General features: G+C 35.2%; 1 protein-coding gene across 6 annotated transcripts; it reads left to right on the forward strand.

Moving 5' to 3' along the window:
* Positions 1 to 3,883: 3,883 nt before the first annotated feature.
* On the forward strand, positions 3,884 to 7,973 carry LOC106418931. 6 transcript variants are annotated; one of them, XM_013859664.3, is made up of 7 exons: positions 3,884 to 4,952; positions 5,043 to 5,371; positions 5,647 to 6,462; positions 6,550 to 6,696; positions 6,771 to 7,154; positions 7,240 to 7,362; positions 7,440 to 7,973. In XM_013859664.3, exons 1-7 carry the CDS (start codon positions 4,163 to 4,165, stop codon positions 7,791 to 7,793), a joined length of 2,943 nt encoding a protein of 980 aa, XP_013715118.2. In that variant the 5' UTR covers positions 3,884 to 4,162; the 3' UTR covers positions 7,794 to 7,973. The 6 variants fall into 6 exon arrangements, 4 of the variants coding, with proteins under 4 accessions (XP_013715118.2, XP_022545580.2, XP_022545581.2 ...); XM_048738557.1 differs by having other exon boundaries at positions 3,898 to 4,952; positions 5,046 to 5,371; XM_022689859.2 differs by having other exon boundaries at positions 5,647 to 6,696.
* Positions 7,974 to 16,056: the final 8,083 nt, after the last annotated feature.

Below are 16,056 nucleotides of genomic sequence, written 5' to 3' on the forward strand. Positions count from 1 at the left end.
AATCTTTATTGAATGAATAGTTAAATTGATATTGTAAATCAATGAGTACTCTTAGGCCTAACCGTAACGAGAAACTCCTCAAGTCAACATACTCAATCTACAATACCAAAGCTCACTCTAACAGAATACAACAAACTTCTAACTGACTCTTATTCACCAATCATCAAGCTTCAAACTCCAAGCTCACCATCTTCAACTTCAAGCTCATCTTCGGTTTGCTTGATTCCTTCCTTCTCTCTCTTTCTACTTCTAATCTAACAACGATCACACTTATCAATACCCCCTCCCCCTCCGTCATTAAGTTTACCCTCAAGAGCATAAGAAGGAAGCTGTGATATAAAGTTTGCAATCAACATCCAAGTAGTTTCATGTGATGGCATTCCAAGACATTTTACCAACACATGTAGGCGTGCTGCAGTGTCATAACGAGTACCAATCACATCACGTGGTTGTAAAACTAGACCCTTCTAATCAAGGCATTGCGGAGGTAATGGATTAATAGTGTGATCAGATGACACCATTGCCTTTAGTTGTGACCCACCGTTTGGATTTGATCAACAACTTTAAACGGTAGGTCACTCTACCAGTCCGTTCCATGACTTCGAATGGACCAAACTAACGATCTGAAATCTTCTGACACAGTCTTTTAACAACTGATTACTGCCTATAAAGTTTAAGCTTCAAATAAACAGTAGTGCCCACTTCAAACTCCACATGGCAACAATGTTTATTTGCACTCTCACGCATCAATTGTTGAGCATGACTCAACTGATTCTTAATGTCTGCCAACATACGATCCCTCTCCTTAAGTAAGCCTTCCAACTCCATATTATTTGTAGATCCTTCCTCGTAACTGATCACAGGAGGATGCCATAAACCACTTTAAAAGGACAAGTTTTGTGGGATGTTTGGTATGAAGTATTGTACCATAATCCTGCCCAAAACAGAAATTTCGACCAAGTTCTCGGATGTTTTGATGCAAAGCATCTCAAAGATGTCTCCAAGCATATGTTCAAGACTTCGGTTTGGGGGTGGAATGTGGTACTATACTTGAGCTTTGTCTTAGATAAACAAAATAATTCATTCCAGAAAGAGTTGAGAAAGACCTTATCTCGATCGTATACAATTGAACTTGGAAGATTAGCAAGGTTTGACCAGAATCTCGGAATAAAATCATGGACGAATTTAATGTAAGTCGTCGGACGGACGACTTCCGTGTAAGTCGTCTAGAAAAAAATAATTTTTTTCATTTTATTTTTCAATTACAAAACTAACCTAAGATGACTTCCATATAAGTCGTCTAGGTATAATAAAATATTATTTTTTTAATTTTCTAGTGGACGTGTAAGTCGTCCAGAAAAAGTCAAATTTTTGACACAATCCAGTCAAATGCAAAACTAACATGTTTTCTCTAGACGACTTACATGGAAATTGTCTCAAATTTTTTTTAACAAACAAAGATGGACGACTTCCATGTAAGTCGTCTATAAAAGCACATTTAAAAGTCAATTGCAAAACTAACATGTGCATTGACCAGAAGACTTCCATGTAAGTCGTCTACAGCCAGACGACTTACTTGTCTGGACGGACAGATCTGGGAAAAAACTGATTTCATAGTTTCAACCAGTGAGATAACTTGTTTATCACACATAAGTCTTCTCCAAGCACCCAAAATCTCAAACAAAAGTGACCCACCAAAGAATCGTAAGCTTCAATGGCTCTATGAATACATAAGTCTTCTCCAAGTACCCAAAATCTCAAACAAAAGTGATCCACCAAAGAATCGTAAGCTTCAATGGCTCTATGAACCATAAAAAAAATAGAATCAAAATTTTGAGTTTTTTTGGATGAATATGGAGAGAAAGTGAAAGAGATGTTGTTTTTAGTTCATAAGAATTGAGAATGAAAGAGTGTAAATCGATATTTAGGTGCATTAAGAGTTTCAAATTGGTTGTTCATGGTGGTTGGTGTATTGATGTCAATGACAATATTGTGAATACTTGAGGAAGATGAGGATAATAGAGAAAAATATGCATTTTCCAAAAAAAAAGTTATGACATTTTCGTAAATAATTAGAACTTTGTGGGTGAAAGAGGCAAGTCAAAGTTTCAAAAAAAACATGGGTTAGTTCTGTGTTTGACTTTAAGTTTTGAGTCATATTTGCAAAAATCCCTTAAATTAATGATGATTGGTTTATTTCATTGAGACTTGTATTACATTGGTTGTTCTATTTCGGTTGGTTCCCTAGACCACCTCAAACTTGAGTAATAGATCAGTCGTTTGATGTCAAAAAAATTAATGATGATTGATTACCGAAAAAATTAATGATGTTTCACCTTAATTGTTATATATCTACATTTTATTTCTAACCCATCAATATATATATATATATATATGAAAATTCAAAACAATTAATATAGTTGATTTATATAAACCATAAATCATATTATTGGCAAGTGGTAAGATATATTAAATCAATGACATTTACAAATTAACATATAATGACTAAAGCATTTTAACTGAACTGAAGATACTTGCTTTTTTAAGCACAAGAGCAATTTCATATACTATTGTTAAACTATTACTGTCACACTAGAATTATTTATATATTTGGAAAGGAATTATTTCACAATTCTGTTATTAATCTATTTTATCACCGATATATATATATATATATATATACAGAATATATTTGAAGTGATTTTTGGAGAATGTGCCATTATTCCTTAAAATACATTTTTAAACAAATCCAAAATTTTTTTTTCTAAACTAAATCTGTAACTGATATTTTTTTTTTCACAATTAGATAATCAATGCACAATTTGATAAAGTGATCCTATTTACAACATATTTCCCAAGATATTTTATGGTCTACGTCAATATTTTTTTGAAGGATCAAAATAATAATAAACTAAATTTAAAAAATATAAATATATAATTACTAATGAACTATATTTCTGCAATCCTAAAACAAACCAAAAATGATTTTAAAGGTCTCACTTTCAGTGTTTTTTAAAGTTGTTAATTTTTAGAGATAAAGCAGAATGGTGAATTCAAATGAAAACTATTTATAGATGGATGCAATACACTACAGGTGAATAATCAACAAACATAATTTTTGGCATATGAAACATTTAATTTTATCTGAATCTATGCTTATAAGATATATGAGTAAACTTATAGTTTTATACAATTGCATCTTCTAAATCTTCGTAGTGTCATTTGCAGGGACCGAAAAATTCATGCATCATCAAAAAATAAGTAGATGCTAAAAGGGTAATGTTTAATGTTAAGCAGTGAACAAAGCATACTATGTTGGTTATTTGATGGATATGCTAAGCAAGTTTTAAATTGACAATTAGCAAAACACAAGTCCCAAATAACCAACATGTAATCTGTTATTGCAATAATTTTATATTGTAGATTAAAAAAAAAACAAAAAAAACATAATCCGTGTTTTAACGCGGGTCATATTCTTGTTTATATTTAATTACCGGTTCTCAGTTTATTGTAAAAGTTTTCCATGCATATCATTTTATGAGTTTCTCAATTCATTGTAACAATTCTACACTGTGTTGATGTCAAATAAAAAAGAAGTTACAACGTATTGAGTTAATATGCTGCCTATACAATTTCATATGCATTTTGACACAAGCTTTGTTTTATAGTTTAAGAAAATTCTTCCAAGACTAAGCTTGTTTTACTTTTATGTATTTGCCACAAACAAAAAAAAATGATTCAATGACAGATATTTAATTCAACAGAGAATAATATAGTATTGGTTAACAAAAAAAAAAACTTAATAAGTGAGTCCAAGCCCGGCCCAAATTGCATCAAAAGCCCAGAAGAGTTAGTCGGACTTGAGACAGTAAATTAATTAAATTTGTTAATTGCCAGCTCCGGACTTCAAACGAACAACTTGAATGATAACTTTCTTGTTCAGTTCCGCTTCCGACAATCTATGTACGAGCTTCGCTGCTTACTGCCGCAATTCGATGCCTGGAACCGGAGTTTGAGTATCCGTCGGAATCTCGAGTCTATCAGGTGATACGGCTCTCTCTTCCTCGAGAAATTGTCTTGTTTGATTCGCTCCTAGGGTTTGTTAGAATAGTCGAATCTAGGGTTAGGGTTTTAGGGTTTTGTTAGATTTAGATTCGGCGAGATGAAAGGAAGGTCACACCACGAGGATTGGGTCGATGGATCTTGGACTGTGGATTGCGTCTGCGGTGTGAATTTCGATGATGGAGAAGAGATGGTCAACTGCGATGATTGTGGGGTTTGGGTTCATACTCGCTGCTCTCGTTACGTCAAAGGAGAGGAGCTTTTCACTTGCGACAAGTGTAAGAGAAAGAAGAACGTTGATGATGAAGATATCGAAGAGACCGAGGTTGCTCAGTTGTTGGTTGAGCTGCCCACCAAGACCTTGAGGATGGAGAGCTCGTGTACTCGGAATGTGCCTGTTAAGCGTCCTTTTAGGTTATGGACTGAGATCCCGACGGAAGAGAAGGTTCATGTGCAAGGGATCCCGGGTGGTGATCCGGCCTTCTTTGGAGGTTTGTCGTCGGTTTTCTCACGGGAGCTGTGGAAGTGTACTGGTTATGTGCCTAAGAAGTTTAACTTCAAGTATAGAGAGTTTCCATGCTGGGATGAGGATGAGTGTCAGGAAGAAAACGGCGCTGGGGTGTTGTTTTCTATGTCGAAGGAGAGTTTGATCGCTGCTCCTGCGAGTGCTTTGGTTGCAATGAGGAGTGTTGATGATAAAGGAACCACAAAAGACCTGGACTCTGGGGAAGCTGAGATGAAACATTCTCAGAGTGCTGTGGACAAGGATAAGAGGTTGCTTCGTCCCTTGATAACGAGTAAGCGAAGAAAAGAACTGTTTGGAGCTTCTAAAGAGCGGATGAAGAAGAAGGTCGAAGTTGCTGACAAAGAAGAGGATGATGATAAGAAAGGTCAGTGAAACAACCACTTCTCTTTTTAAGCAAACTTTAGTTAGCCATTATTCATTGTTCTTAAATAAAGAAATATCGTCTTTCTTTCAGCAGTTCGACCAGCAAGTGGTTTTAAACCATCAGAAACAGAAGGTTTAAGTAGAGACTGTGGGATCGCAAAGAATGATAAGTCAAAGAAAGCTGCGGTTGAAGAATCTATTGATGGTGGGCTTGGCGAGGGTGAATCTGGTAATACAGAAATTGGTGTTGAATGCTCCAAAGAACAGAATCTTTCTGACGTTCATGCTAATGGTGCTGGAAAACAGGAAGAGAAAGCTGGCCATCATTTCCGAATTGTGCTTAAGAGCTCGGCTACTGAAGATCCTTCCGTCCCAGCAAGAAAAGATGTTACACACAATGAAGCTGATAAGGCAGAGGAGGTACGTGTTAGACTTGCATATATGAGACTTACCTTTGAATTGTCTTTGATTATAGCAACAAATGCTGAAGTTTTCAGTTGATTATTATCTAGGTGGTTTAATTCAAAGCAATTTGATCTCTTATATATATACATGCTCTCCTGTAAGTGCGTTGATGTCTTGTAGACTGTAACAACTGTTTGAATTAAGCAAGGCCGAATTTAATATCTTATTGAAGATTAAAGATAACAATGGGGAAGCAACTGATAACAAATACTATTTGCTTATTTTCGCAGAGGCAAGGTACAATAGATGATACTCCAGGAGATAATGCAGTTGATTCGCCTGAAAGTTCCCAGAAGCCTTCTACACGAGAAGCTGAAGAGAAAAATTGTGATGCTGTCAGTGGTAAAATCAGTTCAAGGAAGAACCAAGTCCAAAAAGAAATTGGGGAGACTGGTGCTGGTGGAGCTGTAGGGCAGCAGACTCTGGAGTATAACAAAACGACACAGAGCAGTTCACTTCCTCCTCCTGATGAGCAGAAACCGCACCCTGTTGATATGATATCAGAAAGAACTACTGACTTAAAACGAGAGGTGTTGGTTTCGGAAGCAGAGAAAAATAGTCTGGAAACAAAGCCCGGATCTGGTGCACTTGAAGAGCCATCAAAGCCATGCAGACCTGTTCCGCACACGTTTTCAGTATATAGCAGGCCTAAGATGGTAGTCAGCATTGGGAAATCATCGTCTAGTTCAGCCACGGAAAAGTCACCTAAGCCCTCCTCTACTTCCAGGAACTCTATACCTCCCTCCAAGCAACAACCAAGTGACGGTGATGAAAACGCTAATACTAATGATGAGGACTGTGTTTCCAGTGATGCGATCCGAGAGAGAGATGGGGATGATGAGAAATCTCTGAAAGAACATACTAAATCGATGCAGCAGAGCCGCGCTTCTCATTCTTCAGTTTCCAAGACAAGAGACTCTTCCGCTTCTCTAAAGGCATCTCCAGCAGCTCGGCTTAATGGTGGCTCTTCTGAGGCTTCTGGTAAACATTCGCTCTCAGGGACCTTCCAGAAAAATGACCCTATGCAGTCTATAACCGATGAAGAGGTACGTGAGAGATGTTGTTATCCATTCGCTTTTTTTTTCTATCTTTCATCTTCCCTCGGTTTTGACATTTGTTTCATTAATGACCAGCTTGCGTTAAGACTGCACCATCAACTCAACAGTTCTCCACGAGTTCCTCGTGTCCCACGCATGAGACAGCCCGGTAGCTTACCCCTGTCTCCCACCGCTACTAGTTTTAAGCGCACCTGTAGTTCCGGTAGCAAGGATCACACAGCGGTATGATTATCTTTTCAAGTCGATGATCTCTCTAGGCTCGAGCATGTTAGCTGACTATGCATCTGTTTCTCTAGTTTTCCAGAAGGAAAAACAAGGACGCGTCCAAAGAAGGGTTACGAAAATCTCGTGACGATGATAGATGTAGTACAAGGAGTACCAAATCGCGTCGCCCTCCTGATTGGAGAACAACACATCAAGACAGTGGAAGCAGAGGAGGGGAAGAAAAGGAAAACCGAAAAACATCCTACTCTTCCCGGAGGGTACTTGTCCAGCCAAACTCGACTACAAGCTCAAGCAGCGGAGCGTCTTCATCCAACGAGCATAATAAGCCTTCTCCACACAGTTCCCCCAGGAATAATGGTACTCCTGTTCATCAAACTTTGCCTGGCTTAATCAATGAGATTATGAGTAAAGGCAAGAGGATGACATATGAGGAGCTCTGTAACGCTGTCTTGCCGGTATACTACTGCCTTCTGATCTCAGACATTATCTATTATCAGTTCTGGTCGCTGTTCTAATGTGTTGTTGTTTCTTTTCTTGCAGCACTGGCCTCACTTGAGAAAACACAATGGAGAGCGATATGCATATTCAAGCCATTCACAGGCTGTTCTTGATTGCCTGAGGAATAGGCATGAATGGGCTCGTCTGGTTGATCGTGGCCCCAAGGTATTTGGCTTAAGCTCACACTCTTTTTGCTGTCGTCTTCAGCATGTAATAATCTTCTTTTGTGTTTGTTGTTTCAGACTAACTCAGGGAAAAAGAAACGGAAGCTTGATGCAGCAGAGGACGAGGAGTCAGATGAGAACGAAAGCAGCAAGGGAGGAAAGAAGCAGCTGCATCACTCTCAAGGAGAAGAGTTTCCTAAAGGGAAAAGGAAAGCAAGAAAACGAAGAAGGCTCTCTCTTCAAGGCAAGGGCATAAAAGCGTTACTAAAGAAGCGAAATGAACAAGTGAGCGAAGAAGACGAGGAAGGTGCGTCGTCATCGGATACAAGTGAAGAGAGTGTATTCTGCGAAGAAGAAGAAGAAGAGGCCCCCACTGCTACTGCTAGACAAGTCTCTGCTAGTAGCTCCGAGGAAGCTGAATCCACTTCATGACTCCTCTCTCTATGTAACATAGAAGTATATATCTATGCATTATGTAGTTTTGTGTATTTACCAAAAACTTGTCTTGTGTGGATCAGAGGTTTGTAGAGAACTCACAGCATCTCTCTTTTCTCGACCGACGAAACAATAAACATATGCTTTTTAGAGAATGAAGGTGATTTTCTGGCTGTAGATTTGCTTCCTCGTTTGGTATAATATAATCTTACGACTGATAGATTAATAAAAAAATTGGTCTCAAATTAAAATTTGATTCAACTAATATTTTTAATAATAAGTGTTTTGCCTACACATGTAAACATACACATTTTATAATCACTTTTTAATACAAGCATTATTAATGTAAAGACTATAACGATAAATTATTATTTATGTTTATATTTAAAAATTCTTACGTATTATAATTTTTGAATTTGTTTTGTACATTATATTCATTTTTAATAAATAAATCTTAGAAATCACACAATATTGTCTTTTCAACTAATCATTTTGAATAATTAATAGTACATATGTATTTTCTGGTTTTTTTTAATTTTTAACCTTTTTATTAAAATATACTTTTCAGATAACAACACAATATACATAAGAATTATATTTTATTTAAAAATATACTTTTCGGTTTTGGATAATTCGAATGATTATTATTAATTTTAATCACTTATCTAATAAAATATTTTAAATTCATTTTTATTTTGTGGCTAATTTACGGATTTTATTCATTAATGATATAAACGAAGAAAGACCGATGCACTAAGCAAAAGGAAAGCCAGGCTTGATTGGCTAAGGGGCATAGGTTTGGAAAAAGTGGTCTTCGAACAAAGGGAGTATAGGAAGAATCTCAGGAAGAGGTTCCTAGTCTAGTTCCGTGCTGTTCTCATTAAAAAGAAGAATCACATGAAGAGGTTTCCTGTTTGCATCACCTGTTCTCTGGTATTTTTGAAACATGTGGAGAGCTTGTTCAAAGAACTCGATTCAACACGCTACTCTAGACCTGGTTCTTCGTCACAAGGTTCCAAACAAGAGGGTATGCAGTTAAGTTCCGTCAAAATCTTTTAAGGGTAGCACTAGCCTTATAGACGAGTGACCGCTGAACAATAAGAACAAAGCCACTTTGTCCCTCTAACGTCGAATGATCTACTCGCTTGTACTTCTCTTTGTCAAAATTCATTTAGATTAACCATTCTAACTTTTAACGTGAGAGCTCCGAAAAATCACCTCGCAAATAATAGTATAGATTTATTAATATTAGAGCTGGGATTTATTAGTCAGGATCTGATCCAAGATCCACTCCGGATTCGTTCCAAACTTAAAATATCAAAAGTTAACAAAAAAAAGTTTAGGATATCAAAAGTTTCCGGATCCAGATAATAAACTCTCATATCCGTCAAAATCAAATCTGGATTTCAGATATTAAATTCAAAGACAATTATTAAAAGTGGAAAATGACTAATTAGCTTAGGTAACATGAATGAAGAATTACATGTTGCAAAAGAGATGAAAAAAAAACGAAAAACATATATTTATTTAAAGATAAAATTGTATTAACAGTGGATTTTCTATGCTTGGCATGAATTTCAAACATTCATTTTCCGTGGTTGACATTGCAACAACAAATTGTTGTCTCGGTTTCCAACCAAAAGGTCTTCTGCAAGGGGAATAACGTATCATGTAATTGAGTCTCAGTTGTCTAGATCTCTACCACAATCTAAATCCATGAGCTCAACAACTTAATCACACTTTAAACCTGCACACACAAGTCCTTAGTCACTTGGACTTCTTAAGTATCTGAGTATCCACTTGATGGCATCTCAATGACTTCTTAAGTATCTGAGTATCCATTTGATGGAATCTCAATGACTTCTACCAGGATCAACATATAGTTACTTAACTGACTAACTGCTTGTTCAAAATCTAGTCTAATAAACACCATTGTTGCCTTCTAAGGATCATGTGCTTAAGACATTGATGAACTTTTAATCTTATGTTACTAACCAGTCAAATCCATATACAACTCAACAAACTAGAGTGGTTTAGAGGAAGAATAAACATCTCATTGAGGTGGGTAGATCAATGATGTTCCATGCAAATGTTTTTAAGAGACTTTGGAGTGATGTTGTAATGATGACATTCTATTTCATCAACCGCACACCTACTGAAGTTCGTAAGAAAATTTGTCCGTTTGAGGAAATCCATCAAACATATATAACCTTTCTTGCAGATCCAAAGCAGTACCATTGCCTCGTTGGATAGTTGATATATCTCAACCACTTGGCCAGAGTTGAGGTATGCTATACACATTCTCACTCAAGTTATGCAGGTTTCGAAAGACTCCCATTTGGATGCAGAAAACCGCGTGGTTTGAGACTTAAAAGGTTCACCTGGCCAAGGCATTTTGCTCTCTTCCAATTCAGACTTATCTCTCACAGTATATTGTGATTCACACTGGAGTGCATGCTTTCTTACTAGACGTTTCTTGAGTGCTTATGTTGTGATGCTTGGTGGTTCTCCCATTTCATGTAAAGCAAAAAAAAAACAAGATGGGTTCTCTCTCACTCTTCTGCTGAAGTCGGATATAGACAATGGCCAGTGTGCACTTCGTGAGATTAAATGGCTACATCGTCTTCTTGAAGGGTTGGGTATCAAACATGACCCATCACGATTTTCTGTGACAGTAAGACAGCCATTCATATTGCTGCAAATCTAGTTTCCATAAACATATGAAGTATGTTAAGTCTACTTGCTCACTCTGTATGTAATGTTGTTTGTGACAAGATCATTGAAACATTTTTTCTGATCACTGAAACATTTTATATTGTAATAAACTCCCAAATAGAAGACACTCTCATAAAAGCTCTTGGTGGTGTCAAGTTCGAAGATTTAGCATCCATATTGAGTTTTACAACTTTCCAAACTCCAACTTGAATAGGAGTGCTGAGGGGGAAGGTTCTAAAAAACTTAGATGATATCTAATATCTTATAGGATAAAGTCAAAGTTGTGTTTATCTCATACTCTGTAGGACCATAAGTTCGATCAATACTATCCTCCTTTTATATAGATACTCTTAGTGATTGAGCATAATAAACCAGATTTTTTTGATATCTAATTTGACAATACTAGAAATTTCTAAACATGGCCAAGAAAGAAGAAGTTCTAATTCTTATTATATAACATACGAACTCAAAAAAAAAAAACATGCGAACTCAGTAAAATAAAATATACAGCCTTAATAGCACATGCTTCTTTAGTTTTCACTTGTCATATAACTGACAAGCTTATCGACGTTGCGAGAATTCTCATCCGTGTTCCCAAACAAACCCTTCATGAGCTTTGCTTTTTCCCTAATTGACTCGCATGCATCATCAATCATGGCCAATCGAACCGAGTGAGCCACCGAGTCAGAATCAAACGATCCTTCTTTCTCATCTCATGGGATCTCAACACCGACTCCCTTTTCCTCTAACAGCCTCGTGTTGAGCCCTTGCTCTGATACAATAAAACGTAATGGGAAGAAGATGATGATGAACAGTAACTCGTAATAAAATAAATGAATATTTTTTTAATGGGATAAATAATATCACACAAATTTAGTGTGAAATTATAATGTTAGTGTGATTTTTAGTATTGGGTTGGAGAAGATTTTTGTGTTAAAATTACAATAAAATAGTATTTTGGAGTTGAGTTGGAGATGGCCTAAGATCATCTCCAACCCATTGCTATTTTCACCTCTATAATAGCATTTAGAGGTGAAATTGTTCCAACCCACCTCTATTTCTTCTTCTATAATAGAGATCTCTATTTTTTCTTCTATTTATAGAGGAAGAAATAGCATTCCTCTATTTTTTACTCTACATTTAGAGATTGCTATTTTAAAGAAATACATTGGAGCATATCTCAACTCTATTTTAGAGGTAAAAATAGCAAAATACATTGGAGATGGTCTGTGTTTTCAATTAATGATATGATAGTTTATAATGTTTATTTATTTTAAGTTAGTTGTTATGCAATTTTTTTTAAATACTATTAAATGATCAAAAAACTTTTATCGTACAAATACAGTTTTCTTATTAATTCATTCTCACATTTTGAATTACATATTTTGTTTTTAACTTTATCATAAGATATAAATATTGCTTTGAAAATATGATATTAGATCATAGGTTTATGTATTTAAAAACATTTTTATTTTATTTCATTTTCTAATCATTTTATAAATATAATATCTATAGTAAGAGTTACATTTTGTTTTGAATATTAAAATATCTAAAATATTTTGTTTGTGATATTTTAAATTATAGATTTATATATAAATCAATATATTTTATAATGTTATAGATATTTCCTTTTATGTTTCTTTCGAAATATTATAAGGAAAAAAATACGTTTTATTTTAAAAAATCTATATTTCATATTTGTAGATATTTTATTTTATTATTTATGTAATTGTTTTTCTTAAAAAAGGAAATAAAAACTTATTAAGTAAAAAAAGAAAATTTTGAGTAATGATAATTTGGTAAACAATTAAATCTTTAAAGTTAATTTTGTAATTAATTTTTGTAAGAACTAACGTGCGTGTAACACATAAAAAACTAACTTCTCAAATAATATTTTTATACTATTATAGATATTTATTTTTATGTTTCTTTCAAAAAATTATAAGGAAAAGAAAATATGTTTTATATAAAAGAAATCTATATATTTTATATTTATAGATATTTCCTGTTATTATTTATTGTTTTTTATTATTTAAATTTGTAAAAAAATATTACATAAAAACTTATGTAAAAAAGAAATAAACAATTTTTGGGAATGACAATTTAGTAACACGATTAATGTAATTCAGTCCAACAAGTTAAGTTTAGAAGCTTTAAAGAATCTGCAACACTGTAATTTCAACAACACTAAGGCCCAAAAAGGTTTATAAATCCAAACACAAGCCACTATGAAATTGTTCAAAAAAAAAAGCCACTATGAAACATGATGCTTTATGTTTAAATCAGTGTATCTCCTTCCTAAATGAGCACAAGTTATGTTACGTTAGAATCTCAAAAAGAACCAAACACAAGCCACTATGAAACATGATGTTGTACATGTACAAAGAACCAAACACAAGCCACTTTCCACGAACCAAAACAAAACAAAAGTTACGTCAGAACGTCCAAAGAACCAAACACAAGCCACTTCCCAAGCTGTCTCAGCTTGACTATAAAGCACAACTTTGATCATATTCACTTGATAAATATTCTACTTAAGCAAATCGCATAATCCAATATACTCAATCAAACAAATCTTATTGAAAATTAAAACTTTACGATTACAAAACAAACAAGAAATAAGAGTAACACGAAGACAAGATATACCTTATTGACATCGAGATCTGTTGGTCAAAAGTGCATAAACTTGGTTAAGTAATCAAACATTGCCACAGAAGTAACAAACTCCTTAGGAACCAGTTTAACCCGATCCGACTAGATTTTTCTTTCTCTCTCACCTTCTGCTTTTTAGCTTCACTTCCAACCTTTCTATCTCCGTCTGCCGACACGGAACCTCGATCTCTTGTTGCTCCGCCATTGTTTAGCTTGTAAAGCTTTCATCTTTCACCTTTCTGTTTTTACGATTACTAGGGTTTAAGTTTTAAGATAGAGTACCACATGCAGAAATAGTCATTGAAAAGTGAAAAAGAATTGGAGCTTCTGCTACACTGAGTACAAACTTATCAGCTGTTACAACACAATTTACAAGGCCATATAAAAACTCCTAGTCAAGCGTTTCAAACCTATTCTGGCCGACTTAATCCTTCCTAATCAAACGGCATTTGTTCAAGGTAAACTACTGATGGAGAACACAATTTTAGCCTCAGAATAGTAAATAGGTATCACACAAGGATAGATGACCAAAGAGAATAGCCATAAAGGTTGATATTGCAAAAGCATTTTGACAGTATTCAATGGAGTTTCATATTTAACTGCCTTCAAGGTATGGAGCTGCCTCCTATCTTCCTAACATGGCTTCACGCCTGTGTCATAGCGCCTAGTTTCATGGTGGGTTTCAACGGTACGGTTCAATTCTACTTTCGGAGTACAAGAGGCCTAAGGCAAGGGGATCTTTATCCCTTTACCTTTTTGTTGTAGCCATGGACTGTTTAACAAGAATGCTAGACAAGGCAGCAGAAGATGGGAAATTTGGTTACCATTATAACAGCAACGAATCGAAACTCACCCACTTATGTTTTGCGGATGATCTCCTCATATTTTTGGAAGGATCTCTTGAATCGCTGAAAGAGTATGCTGTCAATCCTTGATGAGTTTAAGGAACTATCTGGTCTCGCCATCAATGTCTCCAAAACTAGTTTCTTTACTTCGGGTCTTTCTACACCTAAAACGGATCAAATAAAATCAGAAACATGTCTCTCTCATGGTCAGCTTCCGGTTCACTATTTAGGAGTACCCCTTTGCACTAAGAAACTATCGATGGTTAACTGTGAGCCTTTGATTAAGCAAGTTAAAAGAAAGGTCAATAGTTGGACATCAAAATCTCTTTCATTTGTGGGAAGGCTACTTCTTATTAACACGACAATAGCAAGCATTTCTAACTTCTGGTGTGCTACTTTTACCATTCCTAAGAAGGTCATCAAATTATAAACTCAATCTGCGGTGCTTACCTTTGGAAAGGCACGACGGAAAAACATTACTCTGTTAGAGTTTCATGGAACACGGTCACCTTGTACAAAAAAGAGAGGGAGGATTAGGGATCATGGATTTGAATATGGAATACAACTTGTCTCATAAAACTTATTTGGTTGCTCTTCTTCAGGCCGTGGTCAATTTGGGTTGCCTGGTTTGTTCAACACATACTTGAAAGGTAACTGGAATAACTTCTGGACAGTGAAAGAAAAACAAACACACTCTTGGTTTGTCAAAAAACTACTCAGGCTACGTTTCATGGGTTTCCATGGATTAAGGTTAACCTTCAAAAATGGCAAAGATACTCTTTTCTGGTCAGACAACTGGAGCCCCATTGGAAACATTCGAGAGCCTCAGAAGTCAAGCCTTGGAATCACTGCAACAGCACCTTTCCATTCTCTTATCAATACAACTAGGCGACGACGCCTATTTATACTGAGATATCTTGAGCAGATCAAGGTATTCAATTACACTAAGGACAGACTGATTCACTGAGGTCTCACTACAAACCCTCTATGTTGTCTCTGTAAATCTGCTTTGGAATCTAGATACCATTTGTTCTATGATTTCTCTTTCTCCTAGTCTGTCTGGGAACCACTGGCCGCAAGAACATACTCTCCGCCTATCAGAACTTGGAGATCCATTCTCGACTATCTTCAAGGAGCGACTAAAGCTGCTCGGACTATTGGCTTGGCAAAGCTCCATCTACTACCTTTGGACATAGAGAAACAATTGGATACATCGACAACGCTTCTCTTCCTCGTCAAACATGTTGTATACAATCAAAAATAAACTCTCTGCCTTCTGCCGTCCTATCTTCAATCACTCTCTTATCCTCCCAAATATATCGCCTCAGGATGGCTTATAGTTCGCCAACTGATTATCGACTGCAACTACGACGATCGTCTCTTTTGTTTAGATATTTTGATTCACTAGGAATCTTTAAACTATGTCGTTTCTGTAATACTTGATGAGTAGAATTGGATCATGCCCAATAAATTGCATGAATGGTCTTTTACATTTTCAGCTATATAATATATTTAAATAATATTTTAACGATATTTACATTTTATATAATTATAAAAATATCAAAAATCATAATATTATAATAAATATAAAAATTATATTTAGAAAGTTATAGTTTTAAATTTTGTAAAATTATAGAAATTTTTTTTATTTTAAAAATTATAATATTAATGAAAATATAATAGATATATTTTAGTATTTTATAGTTTCAATTTAAAATTTTTATTGAATATTTTTATTTTTATATTGTTTAAAAAAAAATTACTTTCCTGCAACCGTCCGCAACCGCAAACGTTAGCTGAAACCAAATTTTGAATTTAAGAGGTTTAGAACGGTATTGAATAATTGTTGCAAAACGTCAACAACCGCCACAAACCAGAAAAACTGTGTTTGTGAATGGTAGCAGAAAAATCAGTCATGTATTTAATCTCCTGCTTAAGACCAAATCCAAATGGAAAACTAAATGTGTCCTATTTTATCAATTTTCTCCTTCCCATATTATTTTTGTTTTTAAAAAGGCGGAAAAGGAATTTCTAATGTTACGGCATTT

The sequence above is a fragment of the Brassica napus genome, chromosome A8 (genome assembly GCF_020379485.1).
Source record: "Brassica napus cultivar Da-Ae chromosome A8, Da-Ae, whole genome shotgun sequence".
NCBI lineage: Eukaryota > Viridiplantae > Streptophyta > Magnoliopsida > Brassicales > Brassicaceae > Brassica > Brassica napus.

Excerpts from the sequence above, each read along its gene's own strand:
- LOC106418931 (XM_022689859.2), top strand. The coding sequence starts at position 4,163 with ATGAAAGGAAGGTCACACCACGAGGATTGGGTCGATGGATCTTGGACT. Across the intron at positions 6,697-6,770 it reads GTAGCAAGGATCACACAGCG|TTTTCCAGAAGGAAAAACAA; the intron begins GTATGATTATCT and ends CTGTTTCTCTAG. Across the intron at positions 7,155-7,239 it reads TCTGTAACGCTGTCTTGCCG|CACTGGCCTCACTTGAGAAA; the intron begins GTATACTACTGC and ends CTTTTCTTGCAG.